This window comes from Uloborus diversus, chromosome 4, assembly GCF_026930045.1.
Source record: "Uloborus diversus isolate 005 chromosome 4, Udiv.v.3.1, whole genome shotgun sequence".
Classification (NCBI taxonomy): domain Eukaryota; kingdom Metazoa; phylum Arthropoda; class Arachnida; order Araneae; family Uloboridae; genus Uloborus; species Uloborus diversus.
Genome location: NC_072734.1, coordinates 114,513,244 through 114,534,407, shown reverse-complemented (window position 1 = coordinate 114,534,407; position 21,164 = coordinate 114,513,244). Strand labels below are relative to the sequence as shown.

Here is a 21,164-nt window from a genome sequence, read left to right as displayed (position 1 = left end):
TGATTTTTTTTCCTTTGGAGGTTAGAAGATTATTTTTTCTACCACCTTGAGACATTTCTGGAGTAAAAAATGTCGCTTATTCCAATGGTATCAAAAAGTAAACTGTGGGACAATTCCTTCACTTTTTATTGATAGCTGAAATCTAGGCACTACTTCATTAAATCTAAGCCTAAAAAAGTTTGAGCTAAAAACGCAAATAACTCCCGCTGGAATAAAGTTAGAGCATTGAAACAAATTGCGTAGAACGCAGAAAATTCTACCCTTTCTAACGATATGTAATATTAATATGTGCAAGTAATTTTTCCTTCCTTTAATAGCCAATAATAGGCAATTTACGTGAAATTCGGGCCTAAATTGGAATAAAAAAAGAACTATTGATCGGATGTTTTTCGAATTATATCCTATGTCACTCAGTAAGAAGGCACCTTTCATACAGTGAAAGAACTTTTCAAATAGTTGCAATGGTTCCGGAGATTACCTCGAACATATAAACACACAAAAATTCGTCCTCTCTCTTTATAATATTAGTATAGATATTGAAGTTTTTAAGTCTTTGTTTTAATCGTAATTTTTAAAATCAGCATTTTATCTTCAAGCATTCCTTTTTGCTGATCCATAGTAAGTGTTACAAATAGGTTTTAATCTCCGTCGCAGATGACTGAAAAAAATTCTGCTACCGGGTTTTAGGAGTATGTCTTCCGTTTTATGCCAGAAGTACAACAAAGCTAATTAATCCTATGAAAGTGATACGACTAATTTAATGCTGGTCTACTTTGCCGACTACTTTTGGATTTTTGAATCTCCGTCGCAGACTACTGAAAAAGTTCTGCTACCGGGTGTTAGGAGTATTTCTTTCGTTTAATGCCAGAAATACAATAAAACTAATTAAACATTTGAGGAGCAGTTTGAAATAAATTGAGAATCAAAGTTGCCCTAAAGGACTATAGCTGAAGAAAGTATTAAATATTTATTGCAAGAAAATAACGAATCAATGTCCCCGGAAATTCAATCAAAATATACAACGCATGAAAAGTGACGCGTTACCTATAATTTTATGGAAGAGCAGCGTGGATTTAAAGAGTGATAAAAGTATTTTAAAATATAAAACCAAAATTCCTCCGGTCGATCTTACGAAATTAATTACTGTGAAATATTTAATGAAAAGCATTCGCATGGAGAGGACAGAAATTAATCGAAAATTTTCTAGTGTTGTTAAGGTACAAATATTTGACGATAAATAATTTTAAAGCAGAAAATTAATGGAGGCGCCTGGTAATTATTCAAGATCGTTAAGATCAGCAAAGAGGAAAATGTGATCGGCGTTGATGAAAATTAGAAAAATTAATTTTGTTGTAGTCAGAAGCAGATTATTTTAATCATAATTGATTTTGAGAATTTTCAATTAAAAAGTTTCATTTGGTTGAAAATCAAAACGAGTGAAACTTAAGTAGAAATGATAAAAAGAAGAAAAAAGCATGTGGCTTTGCTGTGCAATCTAACCCAAATATTATAAAAACAAGAGCCTGGCTGCCTGTCTCTGAACTAAACGATTCTGCTGTTCCATATTACATCGATTTTGCAAAAGGTTGAATCAGGGAAGTAGCAAATGGTGAAGGGGTAAAGGGATCAAATATTCCCTAGGTTCTCCGTTTTAAGCCATATGACCAAGACTAGCATGGTAATACATTTTCAAGTAAGGACTGTACGACCAGCCTTCCTCGCACCGGAAGAAAATTAAGGCCGTGAAAAGCCTGTGACCCGCGATACTGATCCATGCGGCCCATTGTTCTGTTCAATATTACAAATCGAAAATGAAAACTTCCAAAAAAAAACGATCTTTTTTATTCGGTATTAATAATGAAAGCTACAAATTTGGAGCCAAATGGTCAGCAATTGGTTTCTAAAAGACAGATCGAAACTTTGTAAAGAAGCATATCGCAGAGAAATAACAATTCTTTGTTTGTAATTTTCCTTCCTTTTTCGTGTTTTCCCATATTATCTAGAAAAAAAATAGATTTAAAGTTAATATATGTTCTGACCCTCAAGGTTCACCTCAATATGAGTTGCGGCTCTCGGGTAAAAAAAAGTTGAGTAGAGCAGGAATTAGTAAATGAAGGGATCAAGTCCAATCATTATTCAGTAAGTTACCGCCCTATAGCCAGGGCTAAGGCAGAAATACATGAAATACACCGCCAGCACGAAACTGCAGTCCTCGGCTGGAATTGACTGAGCTGGAGGTGTATTTCATGTATTTCTGCCTTAGCCCAGGCTATAGGGCGGTAACTCAATGAATATACCTGCCTTGCCTTCAATATTCGAGTTGTACCGAACGATTGCTTCGGTCACTCGTCTGGTCAGTGCTAATTCTGTATTAGCTACCAGTTTGTTTGGCACTCCTTAAGAGGATTTCCACCTCCAACTCAGTCACTCCTATGCCGGACTGATGAGTGCTAATAAGCACGAAACTGCAGTCCTCGGCTGGAATTGAGCTGGCGGTGTATTTAAAGTCCAATCATTGGCATAGTAAAAGCTGAGGCTAAAGACTCCAAGTCATGTGACTCAACGACGAAAGGTTGACACGTTTTGTGCAAGACTAGCTGATTTCTTCCAATGCTTCGCATTAAAATCTATCACGTGACCTGGGGTCTTTCCTTCACGAATGAAAGTCTTCACTCCCTCCATTTTATTATCTTCTCAATGGTACTAGTACCATAGAGTTTTAAACAGATCTTCAATTCTTCATCATTTCATCTGTGGGAATATTTATATGTCCTGAAATTCTGTATTGAAAACCGTTTAACACGAAACTGAAAGGACTGGAATACTTTTTTCTTGCTAAAAGAACTACCTGTTAAAAAATTAAATTGCATAGTGCACAGTCCGGACCGCATATCATTTCGTGTAAACTGATTTTTCACGCTAAGCGTTTTCGTGTTAGACGTACTGTTTGCTCCTACCGTCAAGAGAGGGCGCCACCAGTAAAGAGACTTTTAAAAAAATATGTATTTTTGTTTTGTGGTTTCGTTGGCGGGAAGGTGATGAGAGTCGGTCTGGAATCGAAGAAGATGGTTAGTGTTTAGTGGTGTAAATAAATCGAATAAATCTAGAAAAAAAAAACCCGAAAAGGAGTCATCTATTGCGTTTAATGTTTTCAGAGTGAATGTTGGTGAGTTCTTAAACTTAGCTTTCCAGGAAAAAGGGTAAGCCAATCATTTTATTATTAAATGAACTTACAATTCAAAACATGGAGGCACCGGCGAGATATGTTTATTCATTGTTGATGTATGGATGTATGCATCATAAATCGAGTTAAATTCAGTAGATCATTTCCTGGAAAGTAGAATGTTTATTATTCTTACTAGAATCGAAAACGCTAATGATCTTATATAATCGAAACTAGATGTATTCTGAAAACGAAATTCGTCTGAAAGAATTCTTAATCTTTTGATGTGTTTATTATTATATTATTTAAGTCCAGAAATGTATGTCAGTTAATTCAAAAATATTATTATTACTTGTGAATTCGATATGCAAGAAATCTGAATTAGTAAATTCGAAGAATTTGTTTATTATTTTGAGTGACTGCATATTTATAGTAACTAATTCTGAAATCTGTATTTGTGTTGTATAGTTGCATTAGGTTATTATTTAAAAGATGGCTCCTACTAAAGAAAAAAGTAAAATACCATTAGTGTTCCAAACTCAGATAAAAGAAATCAAAAGGTATTCTGAAAGTGTTGATAATGTAATAGAGTCTAATAATATTCAGAAAGTTCTTGCCTTTAAAGGTAATATATTAAAATGTCTAGAAAGGTTAGAAGACAATTATTATGAGTTTTCTGTTTTGGAAAGCTTTGTGGAAGATGTAGAATGTGAAAACTTTACTAATTCTAAAGATCTGGCTGATTTGACATTGGAAAAAATTGAGTCATATTTAACTAGTATTAATAGCAAGCTACAATTCGAAGACGATAAATCGAAAGTGAATGCTTATTGTAACATAAATCTTCCTAAATATGATCTTCCACAATTCGCAGGTGATTTCAACTCTTGGTTGAGTTTTAAATCTATATTCTCTAGTTCAATTGATTCTAATGAATCTTTAACAGATATTCAAAAACTGCAGTATTTACAAAATGCTGTCACTTCAGATGCTTCTAGATTAATAAAAGGATTCGCAATAACTCATGAAAATTATAAACAAGCATGGGAAACACTGTTGAATCGGTATGACAATCAGAGAGAATTGGCATTTTCCCAATGCAAAAAGTTCTTCTCTCTAAAAAATGTTAAGCCTACTTCAGAATCAATTTGGGCCATGATAGACATTTGTAATGAAGTACTCAGAAATTTTAAAACATTAGGATTAGAATGCAATCAATTGGTAGAACTTCTATTAGTATTTTCTCTTCAAGATAAGTTAGAAGATTCTATCAAAGTCAAATAGGAATTAACCCTCGAAGATAAAAATTTTCCTTCATTAAATAAGTTTCTTTCATTTCTTGAAAAGCAAGCCAGAAGTCTTCAAGGTATCAAAATTACACCACTCAATGAAAAATCAAATAAAGTAACTCACAAGCCTTATTCACTTAAAACTACTGTAGAGTCAGATGACTCATGTAAACTTTGTTCTTCATCTCATTCATTACATAAATGTGAGAAATTTTTAAAGATGAATACAAATAATCGCTGGAATTTTGTTAAAAAGTCAAAGTTATGCTTTAATTGTCTGCGAGGGAATCATAGCGTTTCATCATGCAAATTTACAACTTCTTGTCGTGCTTGCAGGCAAAGACATCACACCGTACTTCACCAATTCCAAAGTAGTCCTAAAGAAATCCCTGTTTGTAATTCGAATCATAATCTAGCTGCTACTAGTGAACAGAATGTAGTTCAGCCATTGGCTACATCTCAAGAACAGTTTTGCCTTGCAGGACAAATGAATTATTCCAATTCAATTTTGCTCTCTACAGCCATTGTTAGAGTTAAGAATAGTCAAGGACAATATGTAAACTGTCGAGCCTTGATTGATGGCGGGTCTCAGACTTCTCTAATTACAGAATCATGCTCAAAAAATTTAAACCTTCCATTTTATGAGTCAGAAAATACTATTTTGGGCTTAGATAACAAAGTTGCTGCTTATGCTACTAAACGAGTAGAACTTCAACTTTCTCCTCATTTTAATCAGGATATCTTTGTCGTAAATGCTTTAGTAGTAAAGGAACTCACTTGTAATTTGCCTAACTTCATAGTATCAAAATTCGATTGGCCTCACATTAATGGACTTCAGTTAGCTGATCCTTCGTTTTTTATTAGTCGTCCTGTCGATATGATTCTGGGAGCTGATATATTCTTTGATTTAATTCAGTATGGAAAAATATCTGGGACTAAAAATCAACCATCTGCTCTAAACTCCAGATTAGGCTGGTTGCTTTCTGGGAAAGTTTCCACAGCCTGTCAGAGCGAAAGGAAGGTCATGTCTTTAATCAATTGCCATGCGTTGCTCGACTTACAAAATCAAATAGCCAAGTTCTGGGAAGTTGAGTCAATTCCAGATACTAGTAACCTCTCAGAAGAAGATCACGAAATCGAAAAATTCTACCTCGACCACACAAGGAGAAATCGTGATGGTAGATATGTTGTAAGTCTTCCTTTCAAAAACGACAATGCATTGGGTGATTCTAAAGTCCAAGCCAAGAGACGATTCTTCTCGTTGGAGAAGCGCCTTCAGGGTAATCCAGAGTTAAGAGATAGATATGTAAAATTCATGCAGGAGTATGAAAATCTAGGCCATATGCAACTTGTCCCGAATTCAGAACTTTCGAAACCATCTTCTAAATGTTTTTATTTACCCCATTTTGGAGTTATTAGGGAACAGAGCGAGACTACAAAGTTACGAGTAGTCTTTGATGCTTCTGCCAAAACTGATTCGAAATTATCCTTAAATGACGTTCTTCATACAGGCCCCAAGTTACAAAATGAACTGTTTAATATTCTGTTAAAATTCAGATGTCACAGGATTGCTTTAACAGGAGATATAGAGAAGATGTTTAGGCAAATTCTAGTTTCTGAAGATGATGCAGACTTTCAACGAATATTCTGGAGGGAGAGACCTGAAGAACCGTTAAAAGAGTATCGATTACTCACTGTAACATACGGGACAGCTTGTGCCCCATATCTGTCCATTAGAACAATTCAGCAGCTAGCTCAAGAAGAAGTCAAGCAATTTCCAGAGGCATCTAAAGTTGCTCTAGAGGACTTCTATGTAGATGATCTTCTGACAGGAACAAATTCGAAAGAAGACGCCAAGAAATTAGTAAGTCAAGTAATCGAACTCATGAAGAAAGGAGGTTTCCCGATTCGAAAATGGGCGTCCAATGAATCATCTGTGCTGGAATCATTACCACCAGAATTACGGAGTTCTTCGGGATCTCTGCACATAGAAGAGGATCATTTGATGAAAATCTTGGGAATCATATGGAATTCAACGGAAGACACATTCAGAATCAACATCAGTCCACCAAATGAAGTTAGGCCAACCAAACGGCAACTCTTATCCACCATCGCCAAGATTTATGATCCTTTGGGGTTCCTGTCACCTACGACAATTCAGTTGAAGATCCTGATGCAAGATATCTGGAGAGAAAACATCTCTTGGGATGATCCGGTCACAGACTGCATTTCCGAATCATGGACCCAATTCAGGAATCAAATGAAGCATCTGGCAGAGATTCAGATTCCAAGACACCTTTCAGGAGATGCTACAGCAAAGTGAGTTCTTCTCATAGGTTTTTGTGATGCTTCCCAGCGTGCATACGCTGCTGTTTTCTACTTAAGAGCTGAGCTGGTAACCGGAAAAGTCCATGTTTCAATGATAACATCTAAGACAAGGGTAGCTCCTGTAAAATCGATAACCTTGCCCAGACTCGAATTTTTGGCAGCTCTGCTTCTTTCTGAACTCTACTTTGTTGTGTTAGAATCTCTGAGAAAGGTAATTCAAATCGATAAGTCATTTCTTTTCTCAGACTCCCAAATTGTTTTGGATTGGTTGAAATCATCTCCCAGCAGATGGAAAATCTTTGTTGCCAATCGTATCTCAAAAATTCAAAAAATGACTTCTGAAGCATCCTGGCAACATGTGAAGAGTCAAGAAAACCCTGCCGATTGTGCTTCACGAGGTATTGCAGCTTCCAAGCTAAAAGTTCATAAACTGTGGTTGTCAGGGCCAGAGTGGCTAAGTCAGGATTCTTTACACTTTCCATCAATTGATTTGTCGACTTCCTCTGAAGAAGACGTGAAATGTGAGGAGAAGTCATCCACCGTTCTTACTAATGTCTCAACATCAAGTCAAGGCAGCTATTTTTTGGAAATCATAGCTAGGTATTCATCATTCTCACGTTTAATCCGAGTCATAGCTTGGTGTAAAAGATTCATCAACAATTGCAGATCATCTAGAGTTTCTGGTGTGCTAACATCAAAAGAGGTGGATGATGCTACCAAGATTGTTATTCAAACTGTACAAGAATCACAGTTTCATTCCGAAATTCAACTTTTAAAGAAGAGACATCCTCTTCCCAACAGCAGCAAGCTTCTGCCTCTAGGTATTTTTCTGGACACTGATGGAATAATCAAAGTTGGAGGAAGATTAAAAAATTCGAGCCTGAGTCCAATTCAAAAACACCCAATCCTCCTTCCTAAGAGCCATCCCCTCACTAATCTGGTCATTCAGTATTTTCATCATATCAGTTTGCACAGTGGACCTCAACTTACCTTATGCTGCATTCGACAGAAATTCTGGATTCCTTCTGGCAGAGGAGTAGTCGGAAGACTTTTATCCAAGTGCCAAACCTGCTTTCGCTTCAGAGCCAAATCGAGTGAGCAGCTCATGGGGAATTTGCCTGCAAATAGGTTCAGTACTGGCAGAGCGTTTTTAAACGTTGGCATCGACTTTGGAGGACCATTCATCACCAAACCCAACGTTCCACGAAGCAAAGTAAAATTAAAATCCTACCTAGCGCTCTTCATTTGCATGGCAACAAAGGCTGTGCACCTTGAGGTTGTTTCGGACCTCTCAACAGATGCCTTTTTGGCAGCATTCCGGCGCTTCATATCCAGACGAGGAAAACCAACCAACATGTTTTCCGACAATGCAACTAACTTCAAAGGAGCCTCTTCATATCTAAAGGAACAGTTCAAGCTAATCAAATCTGTTGAAGTGCAGAACTTTGTAACTCAAGAATCCATTAAATGGCACTTCATACCCCCCACGGCACCTCACGTCGGCGGACTCTGGGAAGCTGGCATCAAATCGACCAAGCAGCTTCTAATTAAAACAATGAAATCAGCTGTTCTGAACTTTGAAGAGCTTGTGACATTGGTAACTCAGATTGAAGCATGCTTAAATTCAAGGCCTCTAACTCCTCTGTCTAATGACCCTCAAGACTTGCAACCTCTTACGCCAGGACATTTCTTGATTGGTGCTCCAATGACTTCTTTTCCAGAAGAGGTCCCTTCACAATCAGCGTGCTTAAGGAAGCGATGGAATTTAATTCAACATCTCCGAGGTCAGTTCTGGAGGAGATGGCACCTGGAGTACCTAAATCAATTACAACAAAGAACCAAGTGGAAGAAACCAAGACGAAACCTGAGAGTCAACGATTTGGTCCTTGTGAAGGAGGACAATCTCCCACCTCTGCAATGGAGCCTAGGCAGAGTTGTTCAAGTATTTCCAGGAGACGATGGTGCTGTTCGAGTCGTGGATGTCAAGACCCAACGGGGACAATTCAGACGCCCTATTACCAAGTGTTGCCTACTGCCAACGGAAGACTGAACTGATAGTCCAGGCGGGGGAGTATGTTTGCTCCTACCGTCAAGAGAGGGCGCCACCAGTAAAGAGACTTTTAAAAAAATATGTATTTTTGTTTTGTGGTTTCGTTGGCGGGAAGGTGATGAGAGTCGGTCTGGAATCGAAGAAGATGGTTAGTGTTTAGTGGTGTAAATAAATCGAATAAATCTAGAAAAAAAACCCCGAAAAGGAGTCATCTATTGCGTTTAATGTTTTCAGAGTGAATGTTGGTGAGTTCTTAAACTTAGCTTTCCAGGAAAAAGGGTAAGCCAATCATTTTATTATTAAATGAACTTACAATTCAAAACACGTACTTTACTGTATCTTTTAAGTAGAAAGAGTAAGACTAGTCTACAATGTATTGATTTGTAATGGGAGCTTGGTGGCCACCATAGGTTTAACGTAAACACAAACTATTTTTAGCATATGGAAATTCTTTGACTGCCCGGTATCGAACCCGCGACCCTTCAGCCGCCAGCACCGCATTTGACTGACCCAGGGCCTGATTACCCAAAACGGCTCGGGAAGCTTGAGCTTCCCCTCAGAATTTTCAGGGGGTCCAAATATGACTGAAAAACTTTTTAGCAATTCCAGTTTCTCATTTTTAAAGAAATTGCTAACGTTAGAGCTTGCTAAAAGAATGAAAGAATTAAATAATTATAAAAGATGCGGACACTTTTACTAAAATGTGATCGCAACTTATATTTTCAAATGTGGGATTTGGTTCAAATCTGTTATAATGTATATTTACGCCTTTTTATTTATTTTGTGAAATGTTAAATTTGATTCAACACCTTACTACCCTTATTCACTTACAAAAGCGGTACAACATATGTAATGTAAAAAATTTCAATCCATCAAGAAGATGGAGTAAAATTTAATCTGAATTCTGCTGGGCCACTTTTGTAAATTTGTAATAATAATGAGTTTCGTACGAATGTGTGTTTTAAGAAACATTTTCACAAACAAAAAGTGGGGGGCTCTGAAATGAGATCGAGCTCTTCAAAGAGTAATCGGGCCTTGACCTTGCCTCTTAATCGCTGGACCGGATGCATACAGAGAAGATGACATCCAAAAATTGTTTTGTTCATAAAAATAGATGTTTACTTCAGGCCGGTAAAGTTTACCAAAAACCAGCAAAAACTACACCTACGTGCATGTAAATTGATTTTCCAAAACGAGGGGTAGCAATTGACCCGCCTGGTTCACTTACCTGCATAGCAATTTCACATGTGAGTACTAAAGTAAAATTGAAACAATAGTCCATTAATATTCTCTCTCTGTTTTCTGAGTCGGTATTTTATAAAGGGTGTTACACATAGACACAACTTACAGACATACACACAAAAAAATGTATTCATTTCTTCTGATCAAGAAATGTGTTAAAATAACCTTGAACACGGTTGGTTTGCCTAAACAAAACTTTATTCCACTCATAGTATTCCGTAAGGGATTCACAAAAGCAAAGACTATTCAAGAGTCAAAACTTACAATCCACTCCAAGTATCAACAAAGTCAACGGGCACGAAATTGAAGTTTATTTCCTCCCTTACATAAACGTCAATTATATTCTTTTTAAACCGACAACACAAGCATTTTTCACATTTTTCTCGACTTTTGTTTGGAAAAAGAACGCGATAATGAAATTTGCTCTCCAAAATTGTCACCGCAAGTGAAACTCACAAACCATTTTCAACTTTTGAATCCGGGCCAAGTGCTCAAAGATCCGGAAAGTTGAAGTATTTCGTTTTGCGGCGTTTGATCCCAAGACACTGTTACCCCCCCCCCCCCCCCCCCCACCCCCCCCCCGTCCTTTCCAAAAGATTTTTCAGCCTGAAGGCGAAGATTCAGTCAGTGATACGTCTTGTTTGTTATACGCTTTTCGTTTTGCCAACACAGACTGGCGCTTGAATGTGAGGGAGTGCTTCTCAATAAAAGTGACATTTAAAGCGACGAATTTTCAACCTATCCTTCAGATAATCCAAACCTAGAACAATGACCTCGAGTAAAAGAAAATTTTCCAAATCATAGAAAAGGAATATGTTTGAGTTTTGCATCGAAACTTTTTTTGCGAGGACTTTAAAATTCTGATCCGCAACCTTTTTGTGTGACGGAAATCACGTATGTTTTTTAATTGTTGCCAAAAACAATGGAAAATAATAGTAATTATGAAGTTAAAATAGTTCTGCTTTTTAACTGTTGCCCAATATAATGATAAGGAACAGGGTAACTGACTGACATTTTTGATGCAAAGCGACACGTATTTTGTGACATTTCGTGACATTCAACGCAAAATGTATGTTGTGCAAACAGGGGCGGACACAGAAAAATATTTCGGAGGAGACACGGGAAATCCAAAAGCCCCCCCCCCTCCTTTAATGTTTCAAATGTTTCATAACAAAGTTTTAATGACTTTATTTTAAATGTGCGTGTTTTGTTTTTTTTTTTTTTTTTTTTTTTTTTAAATATTCCTTCAGGTGAATGAATCTACTTCTAAGTGCATGAATATTAGGACTCGACCGATGCATCGGCCTGGCCGATGCTTTGGCGCCGATGGTTCAACAATTTAGTCATCGGCATCGGCATCGGCTGCCGATGCTAACTTGCAGGAAACATCGGCCCATCAGCCTTAAAAACATCGAAAAGCCGATGGAATTGGCCGATGTTTTTGAAAAAAAAAAAGGACCTTTGTTATTTTACTTTTTAATACAAAGTAAAGGGAGTCATTGTTTTCAAACAAAATTGTTTACTTAAATTTCAATATGAATTTCTATTTTAGTCACCCCTGAAAAAGTTTTTAATACTGCATTCAGGTACCAAACTAGTTAATTATTGCGTTGTTTCTTGCGGCTGGATGTACGTTTATATCTCTTATAAGTCGTAACTCAAAAATGGTAAGTTGTAGAAGGCTAAATTTTCGCATGTGGGATATGCGCACGTTACTGTTGTGCACTTCCCTTTTGTTTTCGATCGGTTGCTCTAAAAAGCCTATTAAATGATTTTTTGTGGCTATTAATTACTTATTTCAATGCAAAACTAATATAGCGTCTCAGACTGACGATCATTTGGTGATATGTTGCAGAATTGGAGACCATGGAAACAAATATGAGATGGCGAAACCGGTTTTGTTTTCTTTTGTTAGATTCCCGTTGAACCGATGGTAATTTTTCATTTTTCGATGTTTGTAATATGAACCACAGTAATGCAGTATTTTCTGTATCGCTTCGGCGGAGCTACAAGTTTGGGGCTCGTCGAAATACATTTTGTGGCCCTATTTCTCTATCACAGAAGTTGTAAAACATTTATCATAAGCATTTTTGTAACTCCTACGGTGCCTCTATGGTTATGGGGCCTCTCGCGCAATTGCAACATTTGCTATATTTTAAATCTGCCACTGCACGTCAAAACAAACTCGGGTGCAAGTTTTCAAAGGGTTTTTTTTTTGCTCAATGTTTATGATTATTTTGAACTCTATTTTTTACGACTATTTTTTGTATTTCCGAGAACACTTACGTGCCCCTCCTCCCAGTAGCGGATTTTAGGGGGGGGGGCTCAGGGGGCACGTGGCCCCCCTATTATACTATTTCATTTATTACTTTTGAATTGACCTTTCTTTGGCTTTTTTTACGTAATTAATTAAAAAGAACACAAAACACATACAGCATACTTTGAAAAAAAGCATTTTTGTTTGCTAAAGAAGTATTACTGGAGTCAGGGGCTCAGAGTTGCAGAATACACTTAACTCACTGGCTTCGAATTCAAGGGACCGTATTATCGCGACGATTTGTCCACTAATTCTTCGTTGATGGAATCAATAATTAACCCCCCCCCCTTTTTTTTAATGTGTAGGCGCACCTAAAAGAATCATTTTGATTCTAGAACCTATTTGCAAAATAATAGTTTTTTTTTCAGTTTATAACAATGCAAAATGAAAGAAATCATATGGTAGTTTCAATTAAAAAAAAACAATGATTTTAATGGAAACGGCATGTAGTACAGTAGAACTATAGTGCCTAGAAGCCTAGCCCCTTCTAGGCACTATAGTAAAACCTCGTTTATCCGTGCTAACTGGGGTCTCAGGTGCATCGGATGACGGGGATTTTGGTTAGTGAAAACTTTGTACAAAAGCATGTCAGGATCTCAAAATTTTAAAATATATTAAATAAAATACAATAGAATATTTTTAAAGGATAAAAATAAACATGTAAAAATAATGTTCTACATTTAAAAAACTAAAATACGAAAATAACTTGTAGTAAGTTTTAAAAGTCAATTGATTTTTTTTACAATGCACAAATTTAAATATTAACTGACGCCTTTGAAAAACACAAAATTTCCAGAAAATAAATTTAGTTTAAAAATTCAAAATTCATCATTTTATTAAATGTACATCTTTGTTGTTAAATCTGTTATCATTCTTTGCAAAAGTGCCGAATTTCTGGCAATAGTTCCTCGATCAAGCAATTTTTTAAGCAAAAAAAAAATCTATTGGTGTAGTTAGTATCTGTCATCTGCTCCAAATATGTGTGTCTTATGTTTCTTAGAAGTTAGTTTTTGAGGCAGAACAGCAGCAGCATAAGCAGAGAAATAAAACACGTCGTCCTTTTAGAGCTTACGTATTTAGACAAGAGAAAAAAAAAGACTTCATTGTCGGCTCGGTCAACAGAAACATCGGTTAATCGAGGTTCTACTGTATCAATATGATATCTCAACTGTATCATGGCTTTAAGAATAAATCAGCAATTGTTTTGAAATTCACACAAAAATAGTTTCTGAATTCTTCAGTAAAACTTAAATGTTATGAAGTTATGATTTTCTTTATAAATTAATTTAAAAGAACTCAAGTGAGGTATGAGTTTATTTAATAACCCTGACCTCGTGTTATAATCATTATGACAATGTTCCTAAGTAAAGCCGCTCATTGTCTAGCATTTCGGTGACATTACATTGAGTTTAGTATTTAAATGGCTTGAAACGTTAAAGATGTTTTCCGTCCACATTCCAAGTTTTTTCGTGCATAATATTTATGTACTTAGAAGTAGACTCATTGACCTAAAGGAATCATAAAAAAAAAAGAAATAAAATAAAATAAACACGCTCATTTAAAAATAAAGTCATTAAAACTTTGTTATGAAACATTGAAGGCGGCGGAAAAGGGGGAGGGGAGTTCAAGTTCCCGTGCCCCCTCCAAAAGATTTTTCTGTATCCGCCCCTGCCTCCTCCCACTCCCTCAATTTCCGATATTAATCTCTAGTTATAGTTCTGAGTTGTTTAAAACTAACACCATTCATAAAATTAGAGATTTTTTTTCAAGCTTTATCTATTGTTTAGGAAGAATTAAGAGCATTAATGTAAAAAATTGATTAAAGACGTTTTGAATGGTGACTTAATTCAGAAATCAAAAGGACTTATGAATTTTTTCTTCGGAAATGCTGAAGTAGATTCGGAAACTCTTCCGAGGCGTTGGTGGTAGCGGTTCTGTACTAAAAAAATTAAGCCAAAGTTGAACGTTGTGAGTTACTCCAAAATCAGAGGGTGACCCCTCTAACTCACCCTCGTAGTTTCAAACATTTCTTAAATATTTAGCGATTATTTATTTTGGGCAAGAAATGTCATTTTGTATATTTCTTATACTTGTTTCACCTATATTTTGTAATGCGCCATCTTTTTTGCATCATTAGTAGCGATCGATTTTTTTTTTTTCTGTTGTAAGTAACTATTTTTATGTATTTATATAAAATCAATGAATAAGTTATTTTCGTTTTCATCATATGTTTAATAATATGTTATCGAAAAGTTTCAAGGATTTTCTATTATGCAATTATTCAAATTTCAGAAAATTATTGATAAATTGAAGACTTTAATTTGAACTTGTTTGTAGTGCTTCATAAAAGATTAAACAATCAAATTGTTCAATATTACGTGTACAAACATCAGATCAAGTAGTATATGTATTCAGTTATTAACTTGGTGTAAATATTGAGTTTGTTTATTGTAGCTACGTTTTAAGAACCTCGCTCTTTTCATGGCTATTTCTTTTTTCCGCAAAATTTATGTCAGTTATACATTTTATGAAAAATGCAAACTTTTCTATTCATAAGTATAAAAATATTCCTATTATGATTTAATATTGTAATTTATCTGTTACCTTTTTTGTTTAATTTGATGACTAAAAAATGTCTACGTGCAATCTTTCCACTTTAATTGCTTAATTTGTTAACGGTTTCATAGTATTAGTCTTAATTTTTTTGAATGATTAAACAACATAATTTAATGTTTTTTAACTATGTTTAGTTTATCTAAATCCATACATTATTACAATGTTACTGAAATCTTAGTTATTTGTTCAATTTAAAAAAAAATCAATTCGTTATTAAACAGTCTCTTTGTTTTTCTTACTTTTTTTTTAGCTGTTGTTCTTTGTCTTCCATCATACAGCAGTCAAAAAAGGAGAAGCAAAACTACACCCTATACAGATTGTACGTAGTACGATCCAAAAGTTCGGGGCACCAGCTGTATAAAACCTTACCCTGAATAGTTCACATCACCGAAGCACATACACCTTCAAAAGGTCATCTTGAGGGACTATGTACTTCTGCCAGTGTTCATATAACTTTTGGAAACACTCCTGTAAGTCATTTTTCGCTACCTTCTGTGATGCAGCTTTATCTTCTCCTGACGGAAGAAAACAGCGTCCATGCAAATGTTTTTTTTTTTTTTTTTTTTGCTGGAAACAGGTAAAAGTCACACGGAGCTAAGTCCGACGAAACGTTATGTTATTTGTTGTCATATCAGAGTATTGACTAATCGAACCGTGCATCCTCAACATGAAAGTCGCCTTCTTCCCCACGATGAAGTTAAAGCAGCAGTGCAAGAGGCCTTACAGGAGGTTGCGATAAATGTCTTCCAGGAGTCCTTCTAAAAGCTATACGAACGTTGGCAGAAGTGCATAGTCGTTCAAGGTGACTATTTAGTAGATAGATGTACTTCGGTAATGTGAACTATTCAGGGTAAGGTTTTATACAACTTGACCTCGAACTTTTAGATCATACTACGTACGTATGAGTTTTCAATTTACTATTTCATAACGTTTTTGAGTGACGTAAGTTTACGAGCATGAAGATATCACAAGAGAATTTGCGATAATTAACTAAGGAGGCGTTCAAAATAGATATTTCGATCATCTACATGTTCTTAGGTACATATGCATGTACATATGCTCCGAAAAAACTTTTGAAGTTTAAATTGGATGATCGTAAAATAAAAATTTAGATCGAAATCTGATTTTTTTTTGGGGGGGGGGGATTTTAATTCCTTATTCGTAGAAAGGAAGTAAAGTGAAATGAATCAATGATCCTTTAAATCCTTGACAATCTTATCAATTTATTTCTGTTAGAATTTTTTTTTTTTTTTTTTGCCATCGGCAACAACATCGGCCATCGGCAATAGGCCATTTGGAGGAAAACAATCGGCAATCGGCCATCGGCCGTCTTTGAACAATCGGCCAACAATCGGCATTGGCCCATCGGGCAAAAAATGCCATCGGTCGAGCCCTAATGAATATTATGCACTAATATACTTTGAATGTAGATAGAAAACATCTTAAACGTTTCAAACCATTTAAATACTAAACCCAATATAATGTCACCGAGATGCTAGACAATGAGCGGCTTTACTTAGGAACATAGTCATAATGGTTATAACACTAGGGTCAAGGTTTTTACATAAACCCATGCCCCACTTGAGTTTTTTTTTAATTAATTTATAAAGAAAATCATAACTTCATAACATATAAGTTTTACTGAAGAATTTAGAAACCATTTCTGTGTAAATTTCAAAACAGTTGCTGATTTGTTTTCAAAGCCCTGATACAGTTGAGATAACATATTGATACTACATGCCGTTTCCATTAAAACTCATGGTTTTTCCAAGAAACTACCATATGATTTCTTTCATTTTGCATTTTTTATAAGCTGAAAAAGAAATCTATTATTTTGCAGATAGGTTCCTGGATCAAAACGACTCTTTTAGGTGCGCCTACACTTTTTTTTCTTTTTTAATGTTAATTATTGATTCCACCGAAGAACAGTGGACCAATCGCGATATTACGGTCCCTTGAATTCGAAATCAGTGAGTTAAATGTATTCTGCAACTCTAGGCCTCTGACTCCAGTAATACTTCTTTAGCAAACACTAGTAACCATGTAAAATTAAAAATTTTAAAAAAAAACTGAGTCGCAACTGTTAAATCAAGAGGGAAAATTTAAAATCCTTTTAAAAGATTTATACTATTAAAAATCAATTTCAATTATTTTATTTGCTAACAAATAAAAACTCGCAACAGATAAAAATTTTAAATCATTGCGTTTAATTTCCTTGTCGGCCAACAATGAATTCGGTGATCAATCGCTTGAATAAAGGCTTAGCCGTTATTAAAATCTGCTTTTAAAAAACGTTGTAAGTCGAATTCTATGAAACAAAGAAGTTCCAAACATATTCAATCAGACGCGGGAAAAAATTCTCTTTACTTTGGTATTAAATTTTAATTTTTTTTTTATATGTTTTCATTGCAAAATTCATGAAAAACATTTTAGAGGTTTTTAACTAATATCTTCGTAAATTAATAATGTCATCCAAAGACGCAACCAGCTAAGAACACTCTCGATCAACTCCTTTCAAACATTTTTTTTTTTTTTTTTTTTCAAAATCGGTCCATCCGTTTAGGCACTAAAGTGCCACAGACACGTCAAACTTATAACCAGGGCTGCGGAGTCGGAAGGAAAATTTCCGACTCCGACCCCGACTCCGACTCCTGGATTTTTTAACGCCCGACTCCGACTCCAACTCCGACTCCGACTCCGGATTTAAAAAAAAAAAAATTGTATTTTTTCAATTCCCTCTCCCTTCAGGGGAAGGGGGAAAACCTCTAAGCAAAGATTGAAATATTAATTCCTTTTTATAAAATTTTTTTGTTTTTTATTGTGAACCCAAGACGCATACTACGTTAGAATTTCAATTTAAAAATCACATTTTCCAATAGTTACGAGTTAAAAAGTGAGATGACTTAAAAATCCCTTTAAAAAATTTGAAAAGAATTATCTGTAATTTGCCCCCCTTTAATGTTTAACAAATAGATATTGATCAAATCGTGTGCTTTCAATTTTTGAAAACTAGTTTGAGAGAAAAAAAGCTTTTTTTTTTTTCTAAATCCATGTTCTTGAGAGGGGGTAGTTTGTCCCGGGTGACACCCATCTGGTAGATGACACCCAAAGTTAATTTCAGAGTTTATAAAAAAATATAAGCATTTTAATTCTGAAAATTTTCGTGAATATATTTTAAATTATATTTTATCAATAAAATTTCAACGAAAATAGGGCACATATACGTCAGGAGCTAATTTTACGTGAAATGCGGCGGTATACAAATTTGTACGAATAGCTTTTACTATACCTATATTTCCACTTCGCTAAATTTTTAATTTAAACTTTATTGGCTGCATTAGAATTAACCTTAATATGAAGATTTTAAGATTAACTGCAATTATTGAGTGTTGTAATCAAGAAATCATTTACACTTATTTTGTTCCATACTTTTTAGTGAGAACCAAGCTTATAGAAAGTCTTAATCAGGGGCGGCAAATAGGGGGGTCAAGAGGGGGCGGCCGCACCCCCAAAGTTTTTGCGCAGAATGATAGAAAATGGATGAATTCAATTTATGTAAGGTCGGAAATTAATGTTCATTAAAAAAAATCTCGCTGGTTCTCAGTAACTATTTGATGAAACTCGACACATTCCCAGACTATAAGAAGTGTGTTTCGTTATTTGGATGATTATTTAGAAATTCATGAAGCATTTTCCGGTCTTTTCAGAACATTGAAAACTGATAGAGAACCATGTTTAGTTTTAACTAAAGAAGACATTTTCTGATATAGGCTAAATATTTCATACTTGTGTGCTCAGTGTAACAACGATGGAGTGTCCAATATGAGAGGCTCGTGCAAAGTGGTGTGGCTACATGGTTTTCACAAGAAAATTCCCTGTTATTGTACATTCACTTTTACGCTCATTTTTTAAGTGTATATTTAATAAGTGTTTCTCGTTTTCTTCTGCTAGAAACACGTTTCAGCTGCTCAATGCATTTATATGCTTTCATAGAAACTTATTAAAAGTGCACGTGGTTGTTGAATTTAAAAATATATATATCAACAAATATCTGTTATGAGGCTCTATAATTATGCAATCTCGGAGTGACACAAAATGGTCTTCAAGAGTTAAAACTAGAAAAACATTTCTCTGTGACTTCAAAGCAGTGATTTGACGACTGGAAGAATTATTGCAAAACGATTCTTGCAATGGTGATAAAGCTCATGCCTTTTAGCATGTTTGACTTCGTTTGAATGTTTGTTCTATTTGTTTGTACTAAGGAAAGTTTTTGAAAAATGCTTTACTCTGTCAAAACATCTTCAATCAACTACCCTTAATTTTCGGACTGTTCAAGCCACAGTTAAATCTACAACTGATCTGTGCACCATACTACCATAGTTCAATCTACAATTGAAACTGGAAATAGATTTTACACAGATCTATATTTCAATCAAGAGTTTGAAACTTTTCAAAAAAAATTCTTCCTCCGACCCAATTTTAAAAAGGCGAAAAAAAAGGGACAAAAATCCACATGATGATGTGAAGTCAAGCATTGATTTTTTAATATTTTGTATGAAGTAATAGATTCAGTTTCGAATGAAATTAACACAAGATTTGATGACAATTATTTTTCTGTATGGTTGGCTCTATATTATCTGGATTGGATTTTTAAAACGAAAAATAAAATGTTTCAATTATGAGTAAAATTTTTAGCATGAGTCAAGAAAAATTACAAGCAATATACCGACAGACCGGTTATCACACCCAGAGACTGCAGTTTCGTCCTTGTTATGGACTTATCGGGCTGGAATAGTGAATAACAGAGCTGGAGGTAGATGACATCTCATTGAAGCTGAGAGCGCCGACCAGACTAGATTATTCAATGATGAAAAATTGAGCTCCGCACAATTTTTGAAGTTGCCTGGGTGATTTTGAAGAGAAAGGTATAAAAAGTGCTTCCTTACATAATTTTGTTACTTCAATTATTTTTTAACTATTCCATTCAGCTCAGCTGGTAGAGAAAGTTTTTTTTTTATGTCTCAGGAGTTTAGAGAATTATTTTCGAAGGACAATGGGCAAAAAAAAAATCTATTTAGCTATACTGGCAAAACAGCACGATACTGGGCACTGACAGATTAGTAACAAGATTCCGAATTTCAAAAATCATGCATTAAAACTTTTCCCAAAAGGTATAAAAACTTAAGTATCGAGATGTTTTGTATGATAACTTATTAGAAAGTGAATCAAAATTTTAATTGTTTCTAAGCACAAATTTTTATTCATATTAAACCGATTTTATGACCACTTCCAGTTTGTTAATGTGTGTTTGGCACCACATTGTGGTAATACATATTTAAGAAACTTGACCCCCCAAATGAAATGCTGAAATGCCGCCCCTGGTCTTAATAAAGAAAAAAACATTAGAATATTTCATCGAATCTTTTGGATTCGTGCTTTCGCACTAGAACTTCTTTGAATTTGTCGATCACCCTTAAACGTTTCAATCTTAGCTACGGGCCTCGACTTACTAATTTGTTACGTTTCTTTTACTATTTTATAACTGAGATCGAACAAAACACTATATTTCTATTTTTATTTGAAAGTGATTACTTGAAATTGTTAGGCAACAAAACCGTTTGCTGACAATTGCTATTAGTTCCGTTAAAAAGCAAGCAAAATAGGGGACGGCTACAGAAAGTTCGGTAAGCACTCAAGCTGGCTGATTGCCATAATGGCAGTTATTTTCTCATTAGTATCTTTTTATACATGTAATCTAACCAATTGGTAGTCAGTTTTTAAAAAATGTAAGGAGAGTCAGTGAAAAGGAAAGAAAAAAAGAAGCCCGGAGTCGGAGTCGGAGTCGGCATGTTTTCTAACGACTCCGACTCCAACTCCTTTACCCCAAAATCAGTCCGACTCCGACTCTTCGACTCCGACTCCGACTCCGACTCCACAGCCCTGCTTATAACCCCCTTCCTTTGTGTGTCGGTGATTAAAAAATACTTCTATTTAAAACTAGCAAAAATACCTTGCGTTGCCTGGGTCAGTAATGATTGTGAGAAACAATCGCTACTTTCATTCATTTTCTATTTTTAACTAAAAGAACTCAAAACACACCGCTTTGACGTGATTAAAAGTGAGCTTCTTCCTTACCCATAAAAGTAAAATAGCAATAGG

The 21,164-nt window shown here is 35.2% G+C and overlaps 1 protein-coding gene across 1 annotated transcript; it reads left to right on the top strand.

The window, feature by feature from the left end:
- The first annotated feature begins 7,111 nt into the window (after positions 1-7,111).
- On the top strand, positions 7,112-8,830 carry LOC129220775 (uncharacterized). The gene has a single exon (XM_054855205.1). The coding sequence runs from the start codon at positions 7,112-7,114 to the stop codon at positions 8,828-8,830; it is 1,719 nt and encodes a 572-aa protein (XP_054711180.1).
- The last annotated feature ends 12,334 nt before the right edge of the window (positions 8,831-21,164 follow it).

Coding starts and splice junctions, on each gene's coding strand:
- LOC129220775 (XM_054855205.1), top strand. CDS start 7,112: ATGACTTCTGAAGCATCCTGGCAACATGTGAAGAGTCAAGAAAACCCT.